Here is a 25,127-nt window from a genome sequence, read left to right as displayed (position 1 = left end):
TAATTTTTAAAATAATAATAATATTATTATTAACATATATTTTAATACAAAAAAATTATTTAAAAGCCATCAGTCAATCCTATAGTATCCTATAGTGGTTCTTGATGACATCAATTAATGAAGATTGCAGTGGCGAAGACTGTTTTATTACGAGTGAAGCTCTTAAAAAACATTTTATTGTTCTAATTTTTTTTTAATTGGAGGATAAATTAATTATTTTATTGTTTTTAAAAAGTAAAAAGACACCTGTACCCCTAACAATTCTTTAATAACTAGTCATCGTGGAAATGACTGTATTATCCCCCAACATCAACTGACATCATTTTTCCTTAAAGAGCAAAATCATAATCTTGCTATACCAATGAATAGTGTTTTGTGTTTGAGGCACGTTTCTAATGTTAATTATTTTGAAAGTAAATAGGTCGGTTGCCTTGTTTGAAACTAGAGACATTGGCTGCTAAATAGAAAAACCCGTCTCCTTGGTCAGGTCAACATGGAAAAGGGATAGCTTAATAATTAATTAACACCATACTGCAACGGGAAGCTGTCCACTGCAACTGGAAGCGGATCAGACACTGTTGGCAATTTACTGTCATTATCTTTCTTTATCCATGTGCAAGGGGTCAGATGAGACACGGTTCTCCGTTTTGAAATGTAAAAGTTGCTCCAAGTTGCCCTATTTACGAATAAAACAGAGTTGCCACTGTTGATTTGCTTCTTGAAATGATTTACAGATGAGACACGGTTCACCATTTTTTTAGCAAAAAAGCAAGTGGGTTGAAATGTGCAAACGCCAACACAGGAAGTAATCAAACCCAAAGATAGAAGGGAGCACTGTCATTATTTAGCAAATCCAGCGAAAGTAATCTTGTGACTCTCCCAGTGACAAGTGAATTTAAAAGATGCTCCAAGTTGCATTATTTAAGAATAAAATTTGTGTTGCCATTGTTGACTTGTTTCTTGAACTGATGTCCACTTGACTCTTTTTTTATTTATTTAAAGACTCGACATGCCATGTAGGCTAATTGGCACTCTAAAATGCATGCACCATCAAGACCTGCATAATATAGAAATTTAGCTATTTTTCTTTCGGTTTATTTCTTCAAGTAATATTTTGTTTCTGTGAATATGGCTACTGGGCAAGCACCAGGCAACCCCATTCCAGCAATGAGAAAATACCCGCCGGTGGAGCATCCAGTGGTGGTAATAGGGCCACAGTACCTGGCACAGTACCCTGTTGAACTCGCCGTCAACAGTGATTTTAAGGTGTCTGACATTAATAGCACCCTCATCTTCCAGGTCAAGATTAAACTATTAAGCCTTAATCGTCGTTTTCTGAAAGATGCAGCCGGAAACACCGTTGTCAATCTCAGGAAGAAGGTATGTTTAATTGCTCTCTGTCATTTGTTCTCTTCTTTTTCAATCTAACCATCACAACAGCGATAAGAGTCAATCCGATATCAATTTCTTACCGCGTGTTTAATTTATCATTTTCTCCAGGCAAGGACCATGCATGGGAGGTGGGAGGCTTTTAGAGGAGAAGGCAAGGAGAAGCAGGATTTGCTTTTCACAGCCAAGAAATCAAAGCTGTTCCAATCCGAGAGTGAGTTAGACGTATTCTTGGGTAATAACGAAGGAGAGGTCCCTGATTTCAAGGTCAAAGAAGGCGACAGCAAGAGTTCCTGCTCTATACTTCTTGGAGATTCCAATACCATGCTTGCACGGGTAACATTAACAAAACTTATTTCTGAAATATGTCAATATTGAATAAATTTAACCACCATCATCTTCTCATATAGAACTATATGCCTGTGGCTGAGGCCGTCGAAGAAATACCCCAGATTTCATTACATCATTTACATTAAAACCGATTATTGTTTTAATCAAGAAAGCTGTCTTCATAATTAATATCTCATGCCCGTATTTTTCTTATTATGTGAACGCAGGTGCATGGAAGACACACTCTCGCGATTATGCCTAATGTTGATTATGCCTTCATAGTGGCTCTTGCGGTGATAATTCTCCACGGGATCAATGCGAATGATCATGGGGACGAGGCCATTAACGTCATTAACGGCATTAACGGTGACAAATGGATATATATGGTTATATTTTATATTCATAGCTCACATTATGAAATGCAAAAGATGCTCCAAGTTGCATTATTTAAGAATAAAATTGTGTTGCCAGTTACTTCTATTACCACCATCAAGACCTGCATAATATAGAAATTTAGCTATTTTTCTTTCGGTTTATTTCTTCGAGTAATATTTTGTTTCTGTGATTATGGCTACTGGGCAATCACCAGGCAACCCCATTCCAGCTGTGAGAACATACCCGCCGGTGGAGCATCCAGTGGTGGTAATAGGGCCACAGTACCTGGCACAGTACCCTGTTGAGCTCGCCGTCAACAGTGATTTTAAGGTGTCTGACATTAATGGCACCCTCATCTTCCAGGTCAAGAGTAAAATATTAAGCCTCCATGATCGTCGTTTTCTGAAAGATGCAGCCGGAAACACCCTTGTCAATCTCAGGAAGAAGGTATGTTTAATTGCTCTCTGTCATTTGTTCTCTTCTTTTTCAATCTAACCATCACAACAGCGATAAGAGTCAATCCGATATCAATTTCTTACCGCGTGTTTAATTTATCATTTTCTCCAGGCAAGGACCATGCATGGGAGGTGGGAGGCTTTTAGAGGAGAAGGCAAGGAGAAGCAGGATTTGCTTTTCACAGCCAAGAAATCAAAGCTGTTCCAATCCGAGAGTGAGTTAGACGTATTCTTGGGTAATAACGAAGGAGAGGTCCCTGATTTCAAGGTCAAAGAAAGGTACAGCCAGAGTTCCTGCTCTATACTTCTTGGAGATTCCAATACCATGCTTGCACAGGTAACATTAACAAAACTTATTTCTGAAATATGTCAATATTGAATAAATTTAACCACCATCATCTTCTCATATAGAACTATATGTCTGTGGCTGAGGCCGTCGAAGAAATACCCCAGATTTCATTACATCATTTGCATTAAAACCGATTATTGTTTTAATCAAGAAAGTTTTCTTCATAATTAATATCTCATGCCAGTATTTTTCTTATTATGTGAACGCAGGTGCATGGAAGACACACTCTCGCGATTATGCCTAATGTTGATTATGCCTTCATAATGGCTCTTATGGCGGTGATTCGCGACCACATCAATGCGAATGATCATGGGGACACGGCCCTTAACGTCCTTAACGGCATTAACGGTGTTCTCGAAGGATTTGCTTCATCGGGGTAAAAAACACAGTCCATCGGTAAAAATCACCGACATAAACTGTTTGTTGACATTTAGATCACTAGTAATTTTTTTTTTTGTTGTTAATTCTATCGATAAAAAAAATAAACACCCACAGTGGTATAGACAGAAAAAACATGCTAGAAAAAAAATCCACTAAAAATATACAAACGGAATACTAGACTCTTTATTTCCAGTGGCAACTCAAAACCGAAAAAGTTTCATCGATGAATGTAGCATAAACAGTCAATATTTTGTAATTCTTTGTAAAATACTAATGGTCTTTGGCCGTTGGTGTAAATGTTGATGATAGTAGCATATGCAGTAAATATTTTTCAACTCTCTATAAAATACCAATTATATAAATAAAATTGTATAAAACATTAAAATATAAAAATAAAGTTAAATCATATTAATCCAAATATTCATTACAAATTTTATGTGTTTTCAAAAAAAAAAAAACTAGAACAATGACAGAATTGGAGGAGAAGATTGGTTGTTTCCGGGACTAAACGACAAAAAAAGGGACGCGCATGTATCACCCATCTGTGATCTAATGTCCATAACCATTTGGTGTAGTTGTTCATAATCCTTCGAGAGTCGCTCGTATTGTTGTTTCAAGGCTATGAACTCCTCAAACTGGGTGCTTGATACTAATTGGAAGCTCCCAACGGTTGAGACCCTATAGGCCGCTCGCAAGTTCTCAGCCGTAGTGTTAGAAAGTCCGTACATCCGATTTTTATCGGATCCACCAGACGATCCTACCTCCATCCACAAATCTAAATTGAAACCCGGATGGGTCAAAGGATCATCCTCGTATCTCTCCCTCAACTGGTTATTATAGATCTCCTAAAAACTAAAAAAGAAATCATCTTATTCAATTCAAGAAAATAATAACTTATGAAATAAAATGGTTGAACAAACATACCATGAAGTGTTGAGCGCGGTTGTCCTCGAACTGTTTCACCCTCTTTTGGTGGTCTTCACTTCATACATGCATCGCTATAAACAACTCCATTAGGCTCGGCTCATGTCCAAGAGATGTAGCTTGTAAGGAAAAAAAAATGTTGCAAGTTAAATGTATTTATAAGTAATAAAAAATTAATTAATGATATATTTCATTTAAATTAATCTTACCATCCACTTCGCATGTACATTATACGAAATGGAGCTGCCAATGTGCGTGGTTACCGAATCATGAATTTGCTAGTTCTAGTTATCGGCACCGGACTATAAGCATCGTGTGAACCACTCAGACTTCATGTGCTCAATATATTGTGGCCATATATCCCTCAGGATGTATGGTGGTTTGAAATCCCTCCAAACTATCATGTCATTTCAGCAATGTAGATCGTTATCTCTTGTATATTTTCTGGCTTTTTTTTTGTGTTATACCAAAAATCACGCAACCTACTTCCATAGTGACAAATTAAATTTTAAAACAAAACATTGTATTGTTTTCGATGTTACCTATATGCAACATGATTCTTCCACACCGTCTTTATAACATTGTCATACACGTTATCCCACTCGAACTTATGTTGTGTATAAGTAATTTATTTAAAATAAAAATAATACAAGATATAAAATTATAAAAATAATTTATTAAAGATAAGTTGGAAATTAGAAGTTAACACCTACCTGTAATCTTCGAAACCATGCATCGATATAAAGTGTCCAATTAGGATGTTTGGAAAGTTGACTCTATTGAAATAATATAATCTCCATCAATGATTTAAACGTTGATGTTATTACTTGGACGGTCTCAATGTTTGTGAACCTGAAAATAAATGCAAATAATAAAATATTAATTAGTTGTTCATAAATTATGTTATAAGTATAAAAAAAAACTAAAATCAAAACAAACTTATATTGAAAGGTCATCCTTCCCATGCGCTTGATACTTATGAGTGAATTAACCCCACTATGAAGGCACACCACCTCTACAATATGAAACCACGCTAGAAGAGGCAGTATCGCGAGTGGGCGTAAGTGTCTCTTCTTGATCACCACCTAAGGATAAGTCATCATCGCTGCTTGGAGAACTAGTTACAACTATTTGCTGACGACGTATTGTTGATTTCATTATATGCATTTACACAAATTTATATGCATAATTACATAATTAAATTTGATTATTTTAAAAAAATTAGCAACACCTTTCCTATACTGGAGACTACCTAAAGTTTTCAAACCTGCAAATATTGATAATAGCCACAAACCAATTGACTTCATTGCAAAATCTTATATATAACCTAGCAACTATACAAATTTAACAATAAAATAAAGCAAAGAAATGACATTTAATTTTATATATTCAACTAACATCCATAGAAATTCATCATTAATAATTAAAATTAATGGAAGTAATGAAACACATATCAAGCAATAATAGAGTAAAATTGAGATAAAATAATTAATTTTAATCCTATATTTTCAATAACTATTTACAAGTAAATTAAAGAATAACCATTAAAATTCAACAAGATAATCAATTATTATGGAAATAAAAACAATAAAATAGGCAACAAATTAAAAAAAACTATAGGTTTTAGGAATGAAAAATACTTATCTTAATAGTATATTTATTTCTAGACTTTATCTATATACAATACAAAATAAAGAACAAAAATACATTGCTATTTTTATATATTTATATTGTTATAATGTATTAATATGAAAAATATTTTTTAAAAAAATATTATTTTAATATATTAATAAATTAAATATATTTTAAAAAACAATCTGATCATCGTACAAAACATCCCCAGCAACAATCTCAATACAGGGGGCTACAAAGGAAGGCGAACACATCACTTGCTAAGTAATGAGATTGGTATTTTGAAAAGTCAAATGTTTATTAGGAAATGTTTGATAATACAATTTCAAAAGTCAGGGGGTCAATAATTCCATGAAGGAATACTAATAGAAGAATAAGACATGATGTTCTTTCCTGCCTCCATCATTGCCATTAATTAGTAAGAGTAGTATTATTGTCCGAAAAGAAACAAAGGTTATACAAGAACTTGATCCACGCTTACTATATATAATGTAAATTAAAAAATTATTCTAAATTTTGTCTTAGATTTCCTCTCATCCACTTAAAAAACACAAGGAAATCAGCGCCTATGCTCAGGCTCGAGGTGAACATGGGTTTAGGTAAAATTATAAATGGAGTTTTTAACCAAAAAAATTAAGAAATATTTTTTTATTTTTATATGTATATATAAAAAGTGGAGTCTTGAGCAATTTTTATTTTGTATTTGAAGTCCTTTATTAAGTTATGGAAATCTTTATTTTTAAAAAATATAATTGATAAATATACCTTACTTGAAAATCTTTATTTTTTAAAAATATAATTGATAAATATACCTTATTATTAAAAACGTTTATTAAGTAATGACCTTGAGTCCATAACGAATAAAATTTAGATTGTCAAGCAGATATATTCAGTCCATAACGGATTTTGTTAAGCTTGGAGAAGGAGGTGAGTAGGGGCCATTACTAATAATTCAATCCACAACTATTTTATTAGGGTCAAGCAGATATAAGGTGTGTATGGAGATAAATTAACTATTCTAAATTGCGTACTACAAAATTCTATAATATTTAGAGTTTTTTTTTATTTTTACAGTCGAAAAATACTATTGAAAATTTTAAATTTTTATTTATATTTTAAATGAATTTTTTATATTTTTATATGTCAACACATCAAAATAATTAAAAAAATATTAAAAAATAAAAATTTTATATTTTTTTCAAGTAAAAAATACTTTTAAAATACATAAAAAAAATAGAAGTTAATGCGCTATTAAACAGTCACTTAATTAGAAACCATTCTATCATGATTAGGGTCTATTTGGAAGTTTGATTAATATTGTTTTTTAAAGTCAAAGTGTTTTTTACTTGAAAATACATTAAAATAATATATTTTTATTTTTTAAAATTTATTTTTGATATTGACGTATTAAAATGATAAAAAAATCAAATTTTTAAAAAAATATGATTTGCGCACATTCTCAAACACATTGTTGGACTTCATTTGCATTAGAATTTCAACAAAATTTAAACTTTTTTATTAAAATTAATTTTGTTATGTTTGTAGTCATTTTAATGTGTTGATGTCCATAATCTTTTTTTTTTAAAAAAAATATTTTAATTTATTTTCTAGCAAAAATATATTTTGAAAAATAATAGTTACAATACTTAGAAACACCTTTTAACCATATATATATATATATATATAATAAAACAAAATGCAAAGAAAAATCAAGGAGAGGTGAGGTGACACCAAGAAAAGCAAGAGGATAAATGATAAATGAATTGGGTCATCTGATTTTCAAGATGAAAAACTCAATAATAGCTTAATTATAGCAACATGAAATCTCTATTTTTATTATTATTGACTTTAAAGTTAAGCCCCTGTTTAGCATTGAAATTAAACTTTATTTTCATTAAAATTATAAATTTTGTTATTTTTAATTTACGCGAGACTAGATATAATTTAATTTGATATCAATTTATTATCGGGTGTTTAATTTATCATTTTCTTCGTATAAACCCATGCTTCGAAGATGGGAGGCTTGTAGAGGAGAAAGATTTTTAATATTACTTTTTTAGAGAGACAGCTTTGTAAATAGAAAAATAGGGACTTGTTGACCATATATTAATCACCGGCTTTAAAGTTAAATAGAATGAAACAACAGTCCCTCAACTTGCAAGTGTTTTTCACTTTAACCTTTAACTTTTTTAATTAGCATTATAATGTTACTAATAAATTTAGTTTTTAACCCTTGAATCCAACGGATCTTCCTGAAGCATTACATGCTAATAGATAAAAGAATCATGCTAATAGATAAAAGAATTGTAATTGAAGAAATAAATTAAAAACAAATAAAACTTTTATAAAAGATTAAGAACAAAAACTAAAAATCAAAAGAATATGGACTCAAATTGAAATACAAAAAAAAAAAATTGACCTTTACCTTTTAGAGATGACCATGAGTGACAAATTGTTCGTCTTTGCTCTTAAGTGCCACATCAAGAGGAAAAATTTGTGGCATCGCTTATGAAAGGGTAGGTATGTCCAGTGAGAGGCATTGCATGCACCGCACGAAGAGCGTGGGCACCTCTCATGTATTGGCACGGTGTGAGCATGTGCTAGCCTCTTTTTTAATTAAAAAATCATTAGTTCAACATTCATTACTAGAAATTCGCTTAATACCAATGACATTACCGATAGACTTCACTGACGTGGAAGTTTTTGCGAGTGATTTACCGATGGAATCACTAAAGGATTCAAACCGGAATCTCCGTACAGTGACGTGATCGATTCACCATCAGAATGGCCGATGGAATCACCAACAGAAGTAGCCTGTCAATGATTCCATTAGTAAAAGTTAATATATGACCACTCTGCCGACCCTCTCCTCCTCAATTTCTCCTTTTTCCCCATCCCAATTCTCCACTACTGCAAACAACCAGCCCTAAAAAAAAAAAAAATTCTCCCTCTTCTCAGCACAAGTCATATTTCGTTAAGTTTTGTGGTCACAACATCCGTCTTTTTCAATTTTAACATTTAAATGTTAATTTTATTGTTTTTTTAGTATATGTATTTTATTAGTATATGTACATGTTTTATTGTTATTTCTCAAACAAACTTGTAGTATATGAATGCATAATTTTGTACTTGTCATGGTTTGTTTTATATTTTGGAAAATTATATTGTTTGTAAATTGTTGAAACTTTATTGAATTACCGAATTGCATGTGTTGTTTTAAAATAATTAATAGCATGTTTAATGGGTTTGCTTTAATTTTTATCAATAGTATTGCGGAGTTGTAATTTTTGTAAATTTATATGTATTAATTTGTATGGACGTTAATAATTGATAATGCATATTTAATATTTATGAGAAGTTGTTTGTTGGATAATCTCGAGGTAAACCAATATTTTTTCAATGCAAATTTATTTACCTAACAAAGTTAATTAATACATGTTGTTATTATAATTTTATAGAGGTTTGATATAAGTCATGAATGATTGTTCATAAATGTATCAAGATTCACCTCGAGGATTACGGAAGATGGATTATTGTAACGAGGTTTAGGGTTTTATTAATTCCACAACATCTATTCCCAGAAATTTTACTAAAGGCGGTATTAGGTGTTCATACAGGAAGTGTCAAAATAAAAAGTATTTGCATCTAGATTGTCGCACATGTGCGGCGTCGCGGTGATCGCCCTACCACCCTCATCATCAGGTGTGATATGTATCTATCTATTCTGGAAAATATGGTGAGACAAGGAATTCTTTGTCTCTTAGCGGTGAAAAATAAAAAGGGAATCGCCACCTAGTATTTTGATCACCAGGAAACCTAACTGGTCTTAGAAATTGGGTATGGAGACTGGTTGCGTAAAGGAAAGGTATTACCACCCCAAATACACTCTACCTAAGGTAAGCTGTATTGTTTTATAGTCTGATAAAAATCTAACACCTTATCATGTTGGTCCGTCTAAGGTTCAAGAAAAGCCCTCCTTAGTAAGGAGGTTCTTATCTTATGGGGGAAAAATCTAATTGTTCTAATGTCTATATAAGAATTACCTTTTTAATATCGGGAATGCATTTTACATATAAATTCATAATCTCAGACATTGAAACGAAACAAAATATTTTTTTTTATTGTTTTGAAATATTGGCCAAGTTCTCATGACTTTAATAAATTGGTTATTAAAGTCAAAATGCATGCAAAAATAATATTTTTTTTTTTGAAGTTTTCTTTGTTGTATATAAAAAAAATACAATATGATTTTTTAGCTTTGAGAGAATTGGTCGTATGCATGAAAAAAAAAGAAACATTTTTTTTAAGTTTTGATGAAAACTGGGAATTTTAATACCGCATTTGTGTTTTTACAGGATATAAAAAATGAACTAATATTAATTAAAATGGATAGAAAAATATGCAAGAAAATCATGGATGTTTTTTTTAAATGTATTTTTCTTTGTAAATTTTTGAACGGGCTGGACTTGAAACAAAATTGGGCGGGGGCCGACCCGAATAAAACACAAACTACCTTATATTGGGTTGGACTCAGTCCAGTCGCGTGGATTAGGCTGATGATCCAACTCGGGCTGGTTACTGTGCCATGCACGATAACCAGCCGAATGTAATTATTCAGTTATTGTGCTTATGCTGTGCCATGCACGATAACGAGCCGAATGTAATTATTCGGTTATTATGCTTATGCACAGTAACTGGGTAATTATTTTCTTACTTGCAGAACATGCATAGTGCACGTTTTGCATGCAAGAAGAAAATCCAGAAACAAAGATGAGGGGGAGAGAATTACCTGGCGGCGGCGCTATTGTCGCGATGGACAACGACTGTGTTGTGGTGGCAGGAAGTGTTTCCAGCGATGGAGAGAAAGATGTTATAGTGTTTATCTTCTTCCTTGTCTATGTTTTGTTTTTCTATCCTTCTGTTCTTTGGCTCTTTGTCTTTTCTGTTTTGTTTTGGCTGCGGAGGTTTTGGTGGTAGCTCATGGTGCTGGTGGCGGTGGCAAACTGGGGAGAGCTAAGGGTGGCCGGTGGTCTCTTTTTCTCTGCGTTTTCGCCAACCTTGTTTCTTCTTCTCTCTCTTATTCTTTCTCCTTCTCTAATTTGTTTCAGTTTCTCCTCTGTTGCTACTGGTGGCAGTTGTTGTTGGCGGCGCTGCTAGTGACAAGGCAAAATGACGATGGCGCAGCTTCTAACGTTGGAGGGAGAGAAAATGTGAAGAGACAAACAGCAAAAAAGGAAAAATTCAGGGGAGGAAGACTGGTTTTTTGGCTGTCTTTAAACCGCTTCCTTTCCCTCCTGGAGCATGAATATCAAATCTATTTATAGGCGGTGGAAGAAGGACACTTTGTCTCTTCTAAAAGCAAAATCTCAACCCTTGGTTCGACCCGAAAGCATCCCAACCATTGGCTCAAAGTAGCAATGATGAACTGTCAGTTTTGCAGGAAAAATGGTTGGTTGGGTTGGCCACTTTAGGGTGATTCCACTGCCTCTACAGCCTCAATCAGCTTGAACAACTTAACTAGCGTGTATTCAGGTATCACAGGATCGTTTGTGTGTACGCTTCATCCAATTTGGTGACGAAAGGAGGCGCCAAATGCCTTGGGAAGGTGGTCACCCAACCAACCTTGCTGGAGAAGAAGATGAATAGTGCTTTACAATTTAGTTCTTCAATTTGTGATTTATTTCTATCTACACCTGTGATTGGCTTCAAACTTTTAATTTTGTTCAATTTTACCCATGAAGAACTTCAATTTCAACCCCAGATTTCGGCGTATTTTTCCCTTTGGTCCTTGATTTGGATTTATACAATTTGACCTTTAATTGATCAATAAACTTTCAATTTCCTCAATTTGACCCTTGATTTGGTCAAATTCAGTTTAGACATTTTTCAATTTGGTTCTTGATTTTGGATTTCTTCAATCAAGTTCCTAATTGGCCATCAAACTTCAATATCTATGCAATTAAGCCCCTGATTTGACCAAATCAACTTTCAAAAATTCTACTTTAACCCAGAACTTTAATTTTTTCAATTAAAGCCTAAATTGACTTAAAAATCAATTTTTTATTGTAATCAAACCCTATACAAATTCAATTAAACCTCCAATAAAATTTAATTAAGTCTATAAACATCTGATTTTGGATTCTTTTCCTCAAATTGAATTTTTATTTATCAACAAAGCTTTTTATTTTTAAAAAATCTACAGTCAAATTTGAATCTTTGAATTTTTTAGCCTTCTTAACCAACTTCTAGCCATTTTCTAGGCGCTCTGACATCCTCTTCTCATTGTTATTATTTTTTTAGATTTTTTTTGTTTTTTAGTTAGAATATTTTTTTGATTTTTTGGAAGAGAAAAAGTGAATATGGAGAATAACCCAAAAATGGGTTATGACAGTTGCCCCCCTCTTTACAATGCTTACAATAGAAAATCTCATAAGAGATTTTAGATAGTAAGATTTGTAAAGAAGAAAAAGGAACAGGCAACAAACTAACCATTTTAGAAAAAGATGAATTGTTTGAGGGCTCGAAAACGCAGTTAGAGTAAAAATTGAAAGATTTTTCTTTTGAAATTTGAAAGATTTTGAAATCGTCTAATTATCATGGGTGACCTGACCAGAAAAAAAAAAGAAAAATAGTTTTTTTTTATGGTCTCGTTATAATGGGGGACCTACCCAGAAAAAATAATGGTCTCATTGTAATGGGTGAACTACGCAAGAGGAAAAAAGGAAGAGTGGTCTCATTGTAATGGGTGACCTACCCAAGTGAAAGAATGGTCGCATTGTAATGGGTGACCTAACCAGATAAAAAAAACATGGAGAATTGGTCGCGTTGTAATGGGTGACCTAACCAGAAAAATGTTAGTCTCATTGTAATGAGTGACCTTCCAAGAAAAAAAAGGCAAGAGAGGTCTTATTGTAATGGGTGACCTACCCAAGTGAAAGAATGACCTTATTGTAATGGGTGATCTACCCAGAAAACAAAACATGGAGAATTGGTCGCGTTGTAATGGGTGACCTAACCAGAAAAAGGATGGTGAGGGCTTAAAGGCGAATTCAAAAAGAGATAGGGTTAGAAAACGCACTACGCAAAAGGTGGTGGCTCAAAGGCACACTCGAAATGAGGTAGGGTTAGAAGACGCACTACCTGAGAAATGGCGGCTCAAAGGTGCACACAAAAGAAAGCGAGGGCATAAAGGCACACTTGAAATGAGGTAGGGTTAGAAAACGCACTACCCAAAAGGTGGCGGCTCAAAGGCGCATACGAAATGAGGTAGGGTTAGAAAACACATTACTTGAGAAATGGTGGCTCAAAGCCGCACATAAAAGGAAGTGAGGGCACAGAGACGCACTCGAAATGAGGTAGGGTTAGACAACGCACTACCCAAAAGGTGGTGGCTCAAGGCACACTCGAAATGAGGTAGGGTTAGAAAACACACTACCTGAGAAGTGAGGGCTTAAAGGTGCACTCGAAAGATATGAGGGCACAAAGGCGCACTCAAAATGAGGTAGGGTTAGAAAACGCACTACCTGAGAAGTGAGGGCTCAAAGGTGCACTCAAAAGAAGGTGTAATACCGATCTGTTAATGATGAAAGCAATGCATTATGATTGATATGCATGTATACTTACCTGAGAAATATAGGTCCCCATTTCTTCATGGTGTCTTTCTTTTCTCAAAAGTTGGAGTGTTGGCAGCAGACTTCGATGAATTTTTCGCTCTTGCTTACTCGAGTCATCTCTTGTTATCCTGACCTCTAGTAAGGACTTGATATCATCATACTTCTTTATCCTCCGCCTCTTTATCTCAAGGGTTGCCAATTTTGCCTGATATTTTTCTTAGGAAGGGGATAATAGAGCCAGCCCTAACATGCCTTTTTTATTGTCCCCCAGCTTGATCATGCCTCCCAAATATTTAATTCGGGTTTGGGGATGAGGCTATATGAAGGAAGATTTGGTTTTTGACAAGGAGTTGTTTTCATGTAGAATTTTTGAAATTTCAAAGCTATTCCAAACACAGAAATCATTTTGACATCGATTCAAAACAAACTCATTCTAAAGAAATTCAAGTGATTTTATGAAGAGGTTTTTAAAAGTGATGAAAACTCTTTGTTTTGCTTTTGGTGAAAATGTGTAGTGACATTTGGTTGGTCGAAAAATGGTTCAAAATTCATGAATAATGATTACAAAGAACCGATTTTCAAAACATTTATTTTATTTGCATGAATAATGATTTGGTTTGCATGAGAAAACACTGCCTACTGATCCAGATTGCTTGCCTTTGATCAGAAAGGGCTTGATTAGGCACGTAATGTAGGCTTGGTTTATTGGTTATGAAGAAAAAGGATATTTACAGGCTCAAAAGGTGTTTAAGGGATTTCAAGACTAAGGATCACTTGTGCTTGTTTATTGACCTTTTGTCATTTGAATTTATTTTTTAAATGGTCTATCGCGCCCCCTAGTGTTGGACTTGGGCTCTTTCTCCTCATTCCTCACTTGGTTGAGCATCATCATATTAGTTATTATTATTTTTTTTAAGCCCAGATCTTTTGGATTTTTCTCCATGCCCCCCAGTTTTGTATGGGCACTTTTGATGATTGACAATTTTCTTTTATGCCCCCTAGTGTTGCTTGGGCACTTTCAATCATTGAGGTTTTTTTGTTTTTTGCATCCTCTCGCACTTGCCCCCAGTATGGAGTGTGATCCTAGCCAAGGTTATTTATCTCAAGAAAAGCATTAGGCTCAAAAGGAGACTGCAAATGATATATTTTAGCCTCGTGAACATATTATCAAAAAATGTCCTTTCCTCATCTCAAACACATGCACTTTGAATCGGCAAGCTTTGCTTTCATGCGAGTATGCCAAGTGATTTTTCATTATTCATTTAAATAAAACTCAGCTTTATAGTCACCTCATGGTGTTTTTTTTTTGTTCTTTTTTTCAAGATTTTTAGGTATATGGTTACCTTTCTAAGAAATCACTTCAATTTTCAGAACTTTGTTTGTTTTGGACAAACACCAATATGATTTCTTTTGCAATAAACTTTGAATTCCCAAAAAAAAAAACTTTATGAACATGTGAGATCATGCATAATTTTGGAGGGAAAAAGGGAAACACGTTAGTGGTTTTGTGGGTGAAGGTTATGCTTAGTGTGTTATTAGCATGAAATGGCAACAAAAATAAAGGTACGTTATGAGAGCACAAGAAAGCACATGGTCTTATTTAACAAGAAATGCTCATTTGACAGAGAAAATTGATTAGTACTTGACGTATCAATAACTCCTTAACTAAAGCATGTTTTATAATAATATATCTAATAATATAAGATACCTTTAATTTGTGGTAAATGTTCATTTTAAATGCAGGCCTATCACATAAATGAAAGGATTGATTGATGACTTTAAGAACTTAAATTGCAAGGGCAAAGAGATGACCAAAATTAGAAAAGAGATGTCGGTGCAATCCAAACCAGAACACTGTTCGGTAATTGGGTCATATCTGGAGCTATAGATCTCAGATTTATGTCTACTTTATTTAGATGGAAAGGTAAGACATAGGCCTATAACTTTCATATGGAGCCTAAGATCTAAAAAGGCCATTTTTAAGTCCAAATTATTGCAACAACAAAGAAGCCCGAAGCTGTCCTCCAGCCCGAGCACTGTTCAGTATTTTGGCCATATCTAGAGTTCTAAAAGTCCAAATAAGCTGAATGTTTTACACTAGAAAGCTGAGACAATTTCCTACAACTTTCATGTTTTCAAGTGGTTCCAATTTTGACGTTATCAATGACGTTTTGGGCAAACAAGAGAAGATAAAGATTGTCACCAAGTCCAGAGTTGGCCACTCACTCATCAATTAGTCATCAAATCAATAGTTCCTAATTTTGGCCTACAAAAGGAGGCATTTGCCATGCATTTAGGCATCTTGGTTTCCAGATCAAGATCATGCTCTTGCTTTCTCTCTTTGTATTTTTTGTAATGTTTATGCTTTGCTTTCATTAATATTAAGTTTATGCCTTTCATTTCCTTTCATTTACTTAGTTAACTTTTATCTTATTTATGTTCTTGTTTTGTTTATTTATTTTTCTTTCTTTTATTATGTCTAGCTAAGTTTATTATGTCAAGGTGAAAAGGTTACACTAATGGTGTAAGAATAAGTATAGTGTAAACTTAATATGGACTTTAATGTTTGATACTAATATGTTTTGTATTTGTTATCTTGTTCACTCTTTAATACTTTGCTTGTTAAATGACTAATCTTGATTTATGTTGTATAACACTTGGTACAACAAATGCTTGACACTTTCATAGCCCATACTGTATGGTATAACCGACACCTGAGCTATGAAAGGAACTTGATTTGTTGTTAACATAAGTTATAATCATAAATGCTTGACGAGATTTACAAGTATTAGCATTAATCGAATAAGATGACTAATGTAATCATGTTAACAATATATAATCTGATTGGAATCTCCTTTGTGTGTGGTTTCTAATTGAATAATAAGAGTTTATACTATACTTGTTTGACATACCATTAGTGGATCCTCTAACCTTGACATTTGTTATTATCATTGTTTAATCGTTACATTAATATTCCATCTCAAAGTTCTCATCTTCTTCTTCTTCTTCTCCTTCTTTTTCTTTATTATTATTATTATTATTATTATTATTAGTATTACTACTACTACTAGTATTATTATTATTATTATTGTTGTTGTTGTTGTTGTTGTTGTTATTATTAGTATTAGTATTATTATTACTACTAGTATTATTAGTATTCTTATTGCTACTATTATTATTGTTGTTGTTTATAATTATTGTTTATAATTTGTACAATTAACCTCCCTGTGGTTCGACCCCGGTCTTGCCGGGTTATTTATTACTTCGACACGCCTGCACTTAGGAGAAGACATCAATCTTTTTGTCGTGTCAAGTTTTTGGCGCCGTTGCCGGGGAGGTAAGTCCTTGTACAAATTATAATATTTATTTTATTTTCTCTTTTCACTTTTCTTGTATATAACTTTGTTTCTTTTCTCTTGTTTCTTCTTCTTTTGTTTTCTTCTTCCTTTTATTTTATTCTTACACATGCATGAGAGTGTGGTCACGTACATCAAGTGGTAGACTTTGTAGGGTATCCTCATCATTTTCAGAAAATATGGCCGAAGAAGATAATCAATCACTTCATAATGAGAATAATGAGAATAACCGTGCTAGAACACTTAGAGACCACATGAATCCCACAAGAACAAGTGCACCATCATGCATAGTTTTTTCTCCCGATGCATCTCATTTTAATTTTAAACCAGGTATTATTCAACTTTTACCTTCTTTTCATGGCTTAGAATTGGAAAATCCATACTTGCATTTAAGGGAATTTGAGGAGGTCTGCAACTCATATAATAATTTAAATTGTAGCATGAACACCATCAGATTAAAGTTTTTTCCTTTTTCATTAAAAGATAAAGCTAAAACATGGCTACAAAATTTGAGATCAGGATCCATTCGTGCTTGGGATGAAATGCAACAACAATTTTTAAAGAAGTTTTTCCCATCTCATAGAACAAATTCTTTCAAAAGACAAATCACCACTTTCACTCAAAAACCAGGAGAAAGATTTTACTAATGTTGGGATAGGTATCGAGACTTGCGTAGTATTTGCCCTCATCATGGTTTTGAAACATGGAGATTGGTTTCACATTTCTATGAAGGGTTAACACCTATAGATAGACAAATGGTTGAATTGATGTGCAATGGAACTTTTGAAGATAAAGACCCTGATGAAGCAATGGAGTACTTAGACTTGTTAGCTGAAAATGCTCAAAATTGGGACACCGCGGGTACTTATGAGGCACCGAGTAAAACTCAACCTCATACATCGAATGAAGGTATGTACAACCTTAGGGAAGATCATGACCTTCAAGCCAAGTTTGCATCTTTAGCTAGAAAAGTCGAGGCACTAGAATTGAAAAAGAGTGGTCAATTAAAATCTGTTGAAAACATTGTGTGTCAAATTTGTGAAACAAATGAACACTCAACCAGTAACTGTCCAACCTTTCCTTCTTTTAAGGAATGTCTCCATGAACAAGCCACTCTTGAACCTTATGAGAAAGATGATGAGTCAATCTCTGAGGGTAAGGAAGGGGTTGAATCTGGAAATTGCAAAGAAACGACTGATTCACCGCTAACACTTCTATTTCCTCATGCCATGACCAAACAAAGGAAAGTCAATCACAACTCTGAAATTTTTGAAATTTTCAAACAGGTAATGATCAATATACCTTTGCTGGATGCTATTAAACAGGTTCCTTCCTATGCTAAATTTTTGAAAGATCTATGCACTGTGAAGAGGAAACTGAATGTGAAAAAGAAAGCCTTTCTAGCCGAACAAGTAAGTGTCATTCTTCAGAACAATAATGCTTTGAAATATAAAGACCCTGGTTGTCCTATAATTTCTTGCTTTATTGGAGAGCATAAAATTGAAAGAGCCTTATTTGATCTTGGTGCTAGTGTGAATTTACTTCCATATTCAGTTTTTCAGAGTCTTAATCTAGGTGAGTTAAAACCAACTTCTATATCTCTTTTACTTGCCGATAGATCTGTAAAAGTGCCTAGAGGAATAATTGAAGATGTGTTAGTACAAGTCGATAAATTCATTTATCTTGTGGATTTTATTGTCTTGGACACACAACCTGTTGAAGCATGTAATTCATTTCCTTTTATTTTAGGACGTCCGTTTCTTGCAACTTCTAACGCATTGATTAATTGTATGAATGGACTGATGAAGCTATCATTTGGAAACATGACATTGGAGATGAATATTTTCAACATTTGCAAGCAACCTGGAGATGATAATGATTTACAAGAAGTAGATCATATTGATGAATTAGTTTATGATCAACTTGAATCTACTTTAAGTAAAAATGAGTTAGATGAATCTGAAGATTTGCAAATGATTTATTCTAAGGAAGAAATCACGGATGAAACAAGCACCGAAAATGTTGATGTGAATCTTTTGTTAACAGTGACAATAGATTCGACATCTGACATCACACCAATCGATGATTACTTTCCTAACAAATCCTTACTTTCTCTTAGTCCAATGCCTTGGTATGATAAAAATATCAATTTTCTTGCTTTAGGAGATTTGCCAACTGATTGGAGTACCCAAGACAAAGAAAAGTTTTTGAACGAAGTGAAGAGCTTTTATTGTGATGACCCTAACTTATTCAAATATTGTCCTGATCAAATATTTCAAAGATTCATTCCCGACAATGAGGTAAGTAGTGTCATTAAACTTTGTCATTCTGAAGCATGTGGAAGTTATTTCTCGTAAAAAAAGACAGCTGCAAAAATCTTTCAAAATGGATTTTATTGGCCCACCATGTTCAAGGACACGCATGCATTCTGTAAAACTTGTGAAAATTGTCAAAAAGTTGATACTGGTCAAAAAGTTTTGTTTTATAATTCTCAACTCTATGCATTCCCTAAAGAGCTAAGATTAAGATGGAGCAATCCTTATGAGGCCTGTGATATTGAGAATTCAATGAATGACAATGATTTTAAGGAAAATGGACATCGTTTGAAAGCTTACTTTGATAATTTTCCTAGTGAAAATGAATCAACTGGTTTGAATGATCTTGTAGATAAAAGTTGATTATTTTTTTTTTCTCACATTGTTTTTATGTTTCTTTTTGAGTGATTTTTGCTAGTTTCTCTCACCCCGGTCAAATGGCGGATAACGGTTCTCCGTGACTTAAGTCGGTTCTTTCAGTTTCCCACAATAACTGATATCTGTGTATATATTTGTGCAATTCTTTGAATCTCTCTTCCAATTCTCATTTGATAATGGACACTAATCTTGAAAAATTGAAAAAGTATTTTCCCGCTCTGCCTCAGAATGCGATTACAAAAATTTACCGTGCTAGATGTGCAAGATTGAGATTGTTAATGAATCATACAATTCCTGAAGATATTCGCTGGTTGATTGAAGCAAAGGTCCGACTATCAGGTGAGTCCTCTAATTCCTTCATTTCACACATGCCTGGAACAGGTAAAAACACTTTTGCAAAGAAACGTCGTGCAAAACGACTAGAAGTCTGTCATCGATGTGCTAGATGGACTTATAATACACAATGTCGTTCTTTAGGAATGATATCTATAAACCGTGAAGATAAAATACAATTCATTAAGGATGGCCTGAGTAAGGAGTCTTTAGATAATCTTCTATTGACTCTTGAGACGCATCCTAGTGGAGATGTGCATCGTGCAATTCATGATTTATGGCCACTATTTCATAAAGAACATGATCGACTTAGTCTTGGGAATCTGACTAAAAAAGACCTTGTTTGCCAGTTTTTAAGAAAACTGGATGGGAAGCCTATCCCCGACCCATAGAGGGCGTTTAAGCCGTTCTTGGACGTAAAACCAAGGGAAGATGTGAGCCACAATCACAACTACCTGTACATACACATGTTTTTTTTTTAAAGTAAATAAATAAATAAATAAATAGAGAGAGAGAGAGTGTGAGACTCCAGCTGGCCTACATATAGGTGTTATGATTGCCTTTCTAATTTCTCATCTATAAAACCCTCTCTTCCTTCCTTTCATTTCTACTCAACCCATACATTCAACAAATACAGAAGTGTGTAGAAATGGCAAGTTCCTCAAGTCATCATATAAGAAATATTTGTGTTTTCGGTGGATCTAGTCCTGGGAAAGAAAAGGAGTTTTTAGAATCAGCAAATCATCTTAGTCAAGTGCTAGCTGAGAGAAAGATTCATTTAGTGTATGGGGGAGGCAGTCTTGGGTTAATGGGAGGTGTGTCAATAGCTGTATTTTTAGGAGGTAGTCAAGTTTTGGGGGTTGTCCCCGAAGCTTTAGCACAAGGGGACATCATTGGAAAAACAATTGGAGAGGAATTTCAGGTCTCCACAATGTCAGCTCGAATGAATGCAATGTTTAACCATGTTGATGCCTTCATTGCTTTACCAGGTGGTCTAGGTACATTGGAAGAGATCTTTCATATTTCCTCTTGGGCTCAATTGCACATTCACCATAAACCCATAAGTTTGTTAAATGTTAATGGTTATTATGATAAGTTGTCTTTTCTTAATCATGCTGTGGAACAGGAATTTCTAACATCTTCTGCACGACAAATCATAATCTCCGCTGCTATTGCTGAACAATTAATTGACCAGCTACAATCCTTCATTCCTGTAATTGATCCTTCCATGAGTCACATAAATTGGTCAACTAAGGAAAGCTGTAAAAAGCTTAGATTGGATTTGAGCCTTCATTTGTGAATTTTTGTGTCTTTTGGTTTTATTATTGTGTTTTGTTATTTCTTATTTTTGTTTCAGTGTGTTTCAGGTTTGTCAGTGTTCGTTATTTCAGGTGATATCTTCTATACTCTATCTTTCTACCATTAAACATTGAGGACAATGTCTCATTTTGGTTGGGGGGAGAGGGTAGTAGTTGATAAAAAAAAATTGTTTCTCATTTCATAAAGCATGTACATAATTGTTGTTACGAGGATGGTAGAGTAAAGGAGCTCTTTTGTTAAAGTGACTCTTGAGACGCATCTTAGTAACCATTCTTAACAAGGTCTATTATAATACTTCTTGAAATATTCAGATTTACAAACTCTCGCATTATTATCACTTAATTCTGCTCATATACTCATTTAACATGTATTCTTAAACCTTAATTTTCACACACACACTTTAACATATGATTGTGGGTTGCACATTGGATTATTACATTATTTATGTTCTTTTGTTAAAGGTAACAACTAAGGGAAAAGGATTGTATATAATTAAAAAAAAAGAAAAAAAGAAAAAAAGAAAAAAAATGATAATAATAAAAATGTAGATAAGTTTGGTTTTGTAGCCTCCCTAACCTAAGCAATTAAGCCCGAAGGGGTGTTTTAACACCTAATACCCTAAAGTCAACTAACTTGGGAGCTATTGGCCCAACGCTTGTTACATGGGTTGAGGAGAAAAGCTTAAGGAAATCAAACATTGCACTATCTACATATCAATATCTGCGACCCGAGTTACTAAGCTCGTAGGGGTGTCTTAACACCTAATGCCCTAAGACCAACTAGTCTGAGAGTCATTAGCTGAAAGCTCGTTATATGGGTTAAAGATGCATGATGTTTTTAAATTATATGTATATATATTTAAAACAAAAGGAAGAAAAAAAAAGACAAAAATAATAATCCCAACCCAAGGAAGTTAACCTTAAACATTAGAACAAAAATTTTGTTTTCTTCCAAGAAAAGCCCCATAATTATGTGTTGATACATTGAGCACAAAAGAAAGGTTTATGAATATCTTGTTAAGAGGTATTGAACAAGTATATAAATTTAACGAGAGTTTGTTTATCTTGATAGATTAATGGAAGTTAAATGATGAATACCTTGCTTTGTGGAATTTGCAAATTGTTTTTCTATTTTAACGCTTTGATTACTAAGGACTAGTAATAAGCTGGTTGGGGTGGAGGGGTGTGATTAGTACTTAAAAGTGCATTTTTATCATGGTTTTACATCATCATTTTGCACTTGAAGTATCAATAACTCCTTAACTAAAATATGTTTTATAATAATGTATCTAATAATATAAGATACCTATAATTTATGGTAAATGTCTATTTTTAATGCAGGCCTATCACATAAATGAAAGGATTGATTGATGACTTGAAGAACTTAAATTGCAAGGATAAAGAGATGGCCAAACTTAGAAAAGAGATGTCGGTGCAATCCAAACCGGAACACTGTTCGGTAATTGGGTCATATGTGGAGCTATATATCTCAGATTTAGGTCCAATTTATATGGATGGAAAGGTAAGACATAGGCCTACAACTTTCATATGGAGCCCAAGATCTAAAAAGGCCATTATCAAGTCCAAATTGTAGCAACAACAAAGAAGCCCGAATCTGTCTTCCAGCCCGAGCACTGTTCGGTATTTTGGCCATATCTAGAGTTCTAGAAGTCCAAATGAGCTGAATTGTTTACACAAGAAAGCTGAGACAATTGCCTACAACTTTCATGTTTGCAACTGGCTCCAGTTTTGACGTTATCAATGACGTTTTGGGCAGACAAGAGAAGATAAGGATTGTCACCAAGTCAAAAGTTGGTCACCCACTTATCAATTAGTCATCAAATCAATAGTTCCCAATTTTGGCCTATAAAAGGAGGCATTTGCCATGCATTTAGGCATCTTGGTTTCCAGATCAAGATCATGCTCTTCCTTTCTCTCTTTGTATTTTTTATGCTTTGTTTTCATTAATATTAAGTTTATGCCTTTCATTTCCTTTCCTTTACTTAGTTAACTTTTATGTTCTTATTTTGTTTATCTATTTTGCTTTCTTTCATTATGTCTAGCTAAGTTAATTTTTTTTTTGTTCTTTTTTTCAAGATTTTTAGGTATATGGTTACCTTTCTAAGAAATCACTTCAATTTTCAGAACTTTGTTTGTTTTGGACAAACACCAATATGATTTCTTTTGCAATAAACTTTGAAATCCAAAAAAAAAACTTTATGAACATGTGAGATCATGCATAATTTTGGAGGGAAAAAGGGAAAAACGTTAGTGGTTTTGTGGATGAAGGTTATGCTTAGTGTGTTATTTGCATGAAATGGCAACAAAAATAAAGGTACGTTATGAGAGCACAAGAAAGCACATGGTCTTATTTAACAAGAAATGCTCATTTGACAGAGAAAATCTTGTGGCATTATAAGCCAAATTACCAATGAGACTGAAACAAGTTAAAACTGACATGATTAAACAAAAAACAATAATAGGGCAGGATTCATCCTTTCATTTTAGCAAATCCCCTCTTAGGCTAGCTTCCCCATAACAGCTTTTATAGTGGACTCATTGATGATATGGACAAAAACTATGGTCGAGATTCGAAACCATCAAAATTTACGCTGCCTTTTTCACACCCTACCTAAATCATCGGTGCTTCTAGATTTCCTGGACATTCCATCGCTAGTGCATTTCTGATCTACCACTTTAAGCATGATTAGGTATAGGGTTCATGTTCACATTAGAAGTGTCTTCCAATTCTATCTATCATGCCTTGATTAATTGCAAAAGTTTTCTCTTTAAGGCGTTGCAAGTATGGATACCATGTCCAGCAATACTAGCATGGTATTCACAAGTGAGCTCTGGTTTGTACCAGCTAGGGTAAGGTGGTTGCACCGGTGTCAGAGGTTCGGGAGCTACTTGCCCGATACTTAATAACTTCTGGTACATTTCATTCAAAGGGAGCGGTAATGGGGGTAGTTGATCTTAGACTATTTGGAAATTTCCAATTTGGCTTTTGGTTGGAAAAGGCTCAGGTTTTTTAATGTTGGCAATTTGGGATAGAGTGTGGTAGTTTTGGGATGAGTTTTTCCTACCCTTGTAGCTATCTTCAAGATGGTTGACCTCCTTCCTTTTGAAGCCTCTTTTCTTGGTAGGTGCAGAAATTTTAACACTCTTAATGCCTTGCTCTATGCGTTCACACATTACCACAACATCAGTGAATTGTTGAGCCGAACTACCCATCACATGCTCGTAATATGGCGCTTTGAGTGTGTCAGCAAATAAAGTGACTATCTCTTTGTTCAGAAGTGGAGGATGGACTTGAGCAACTGATTCTCGCCATCTTTGAGCATATTCCCTTATGCTTTCTTTGTCCTTTTTCACTAGACTGGACAAGCTAGTTCTATCGGGAGTAATGTCCATATTGTACTTGTATTGCTTGATAAAAGCCTTAACAAGATCTTTCCATCTCCGGATCTTTGTATTGTCCAATCTCATATACCAGCTTAATGCTGCCCCATTTAAGCTATCCTAAAAAAAAATGCATCAGTAGTTTTTCATCATGCACTACTTCTGCCATTTTATTGCAATAAGACTTGAGGTGAGTCATGGGGCATTGTGTTCCACTATATTTGATAAAATTAGGAACACAAAACTTCTTCAGGATAACCATATTTGGGACTAGACACATCTTCGTTGCCCGTACTAGATCATATAAGTCTACCCCTTCAATGACTTTGATTCTGGCTTCCAGTGCTGCTATCTTTTCTTGATCAAGGCCATCAGATGACTTGGCCTAGTGGGACTCGTTATAAAATGCATCCATGACTGCCGAGGCTGGTGCAGATGTTGTTGACTGCACAAATGCTGGATTATGTTGAGGCTCATGACCATGCTCACTTATTCTTTCTTCGAGTTGAGCTATTGTAGGAGTCTGATTAAAGGTGACCAGTCGGTTAGAAGGACCTTCAACAGAGGCATTTCTTA

General features: G+C 34.1%; 1 protein-coding gene across 1 annotated transcript; it reads left to right on the top strand.

Annotated features, from left to right (window-relative positions):
* The first annotated feature begins 1,019 nt into the window (after positions 1-1,019).
* LOC105114932 (uncharacterized) lies at positions 1,020-3,614 on the top strand. Its single transcript, XM_011011666.1, has 6 exons — positions 1,020-1,380; positions 1,501-1,725; positions 1,947-2,085; positions 2,309-2,541; positions 2,662-2,886; positions 3,108-3,614. The coding sequence occupies exons 1-6, from the start codon at positions 1,129-1,131 to the stop codon at positions 3,276-3,278; spliced, it is 1,245 nt and encodes a 414-aa protein (XP_011009968.1). The 5' UTR covers positions 1,020-1,128; the 3' UTR covers positions 3,279-3,614.
* Positions 3,615-25,127: the final 21,513 nt, after the last annotated feature.

This window comes from Populus euphratica, unplaced genomic scaffold (genome assembly GCF_000495115.2).
Source record: "Populus euphratica unplaced genomic scaffold, PopEup_1.0 scaffold604.1, whole genome shotgun sequence".
NCBI classification, from domain to species: domain Eukaryota; kingdom Viridiplantae; phylum Streptophyta; class Magnoliopsida; order Malpighiales; family Salicaceae; genus Populus; species Populus euphratica.
The sequence above is the reverse complement of the archived record's forward strand: the minus strand, read 5'-3'. Positions and strand labels throughout refer to the sequence as shown.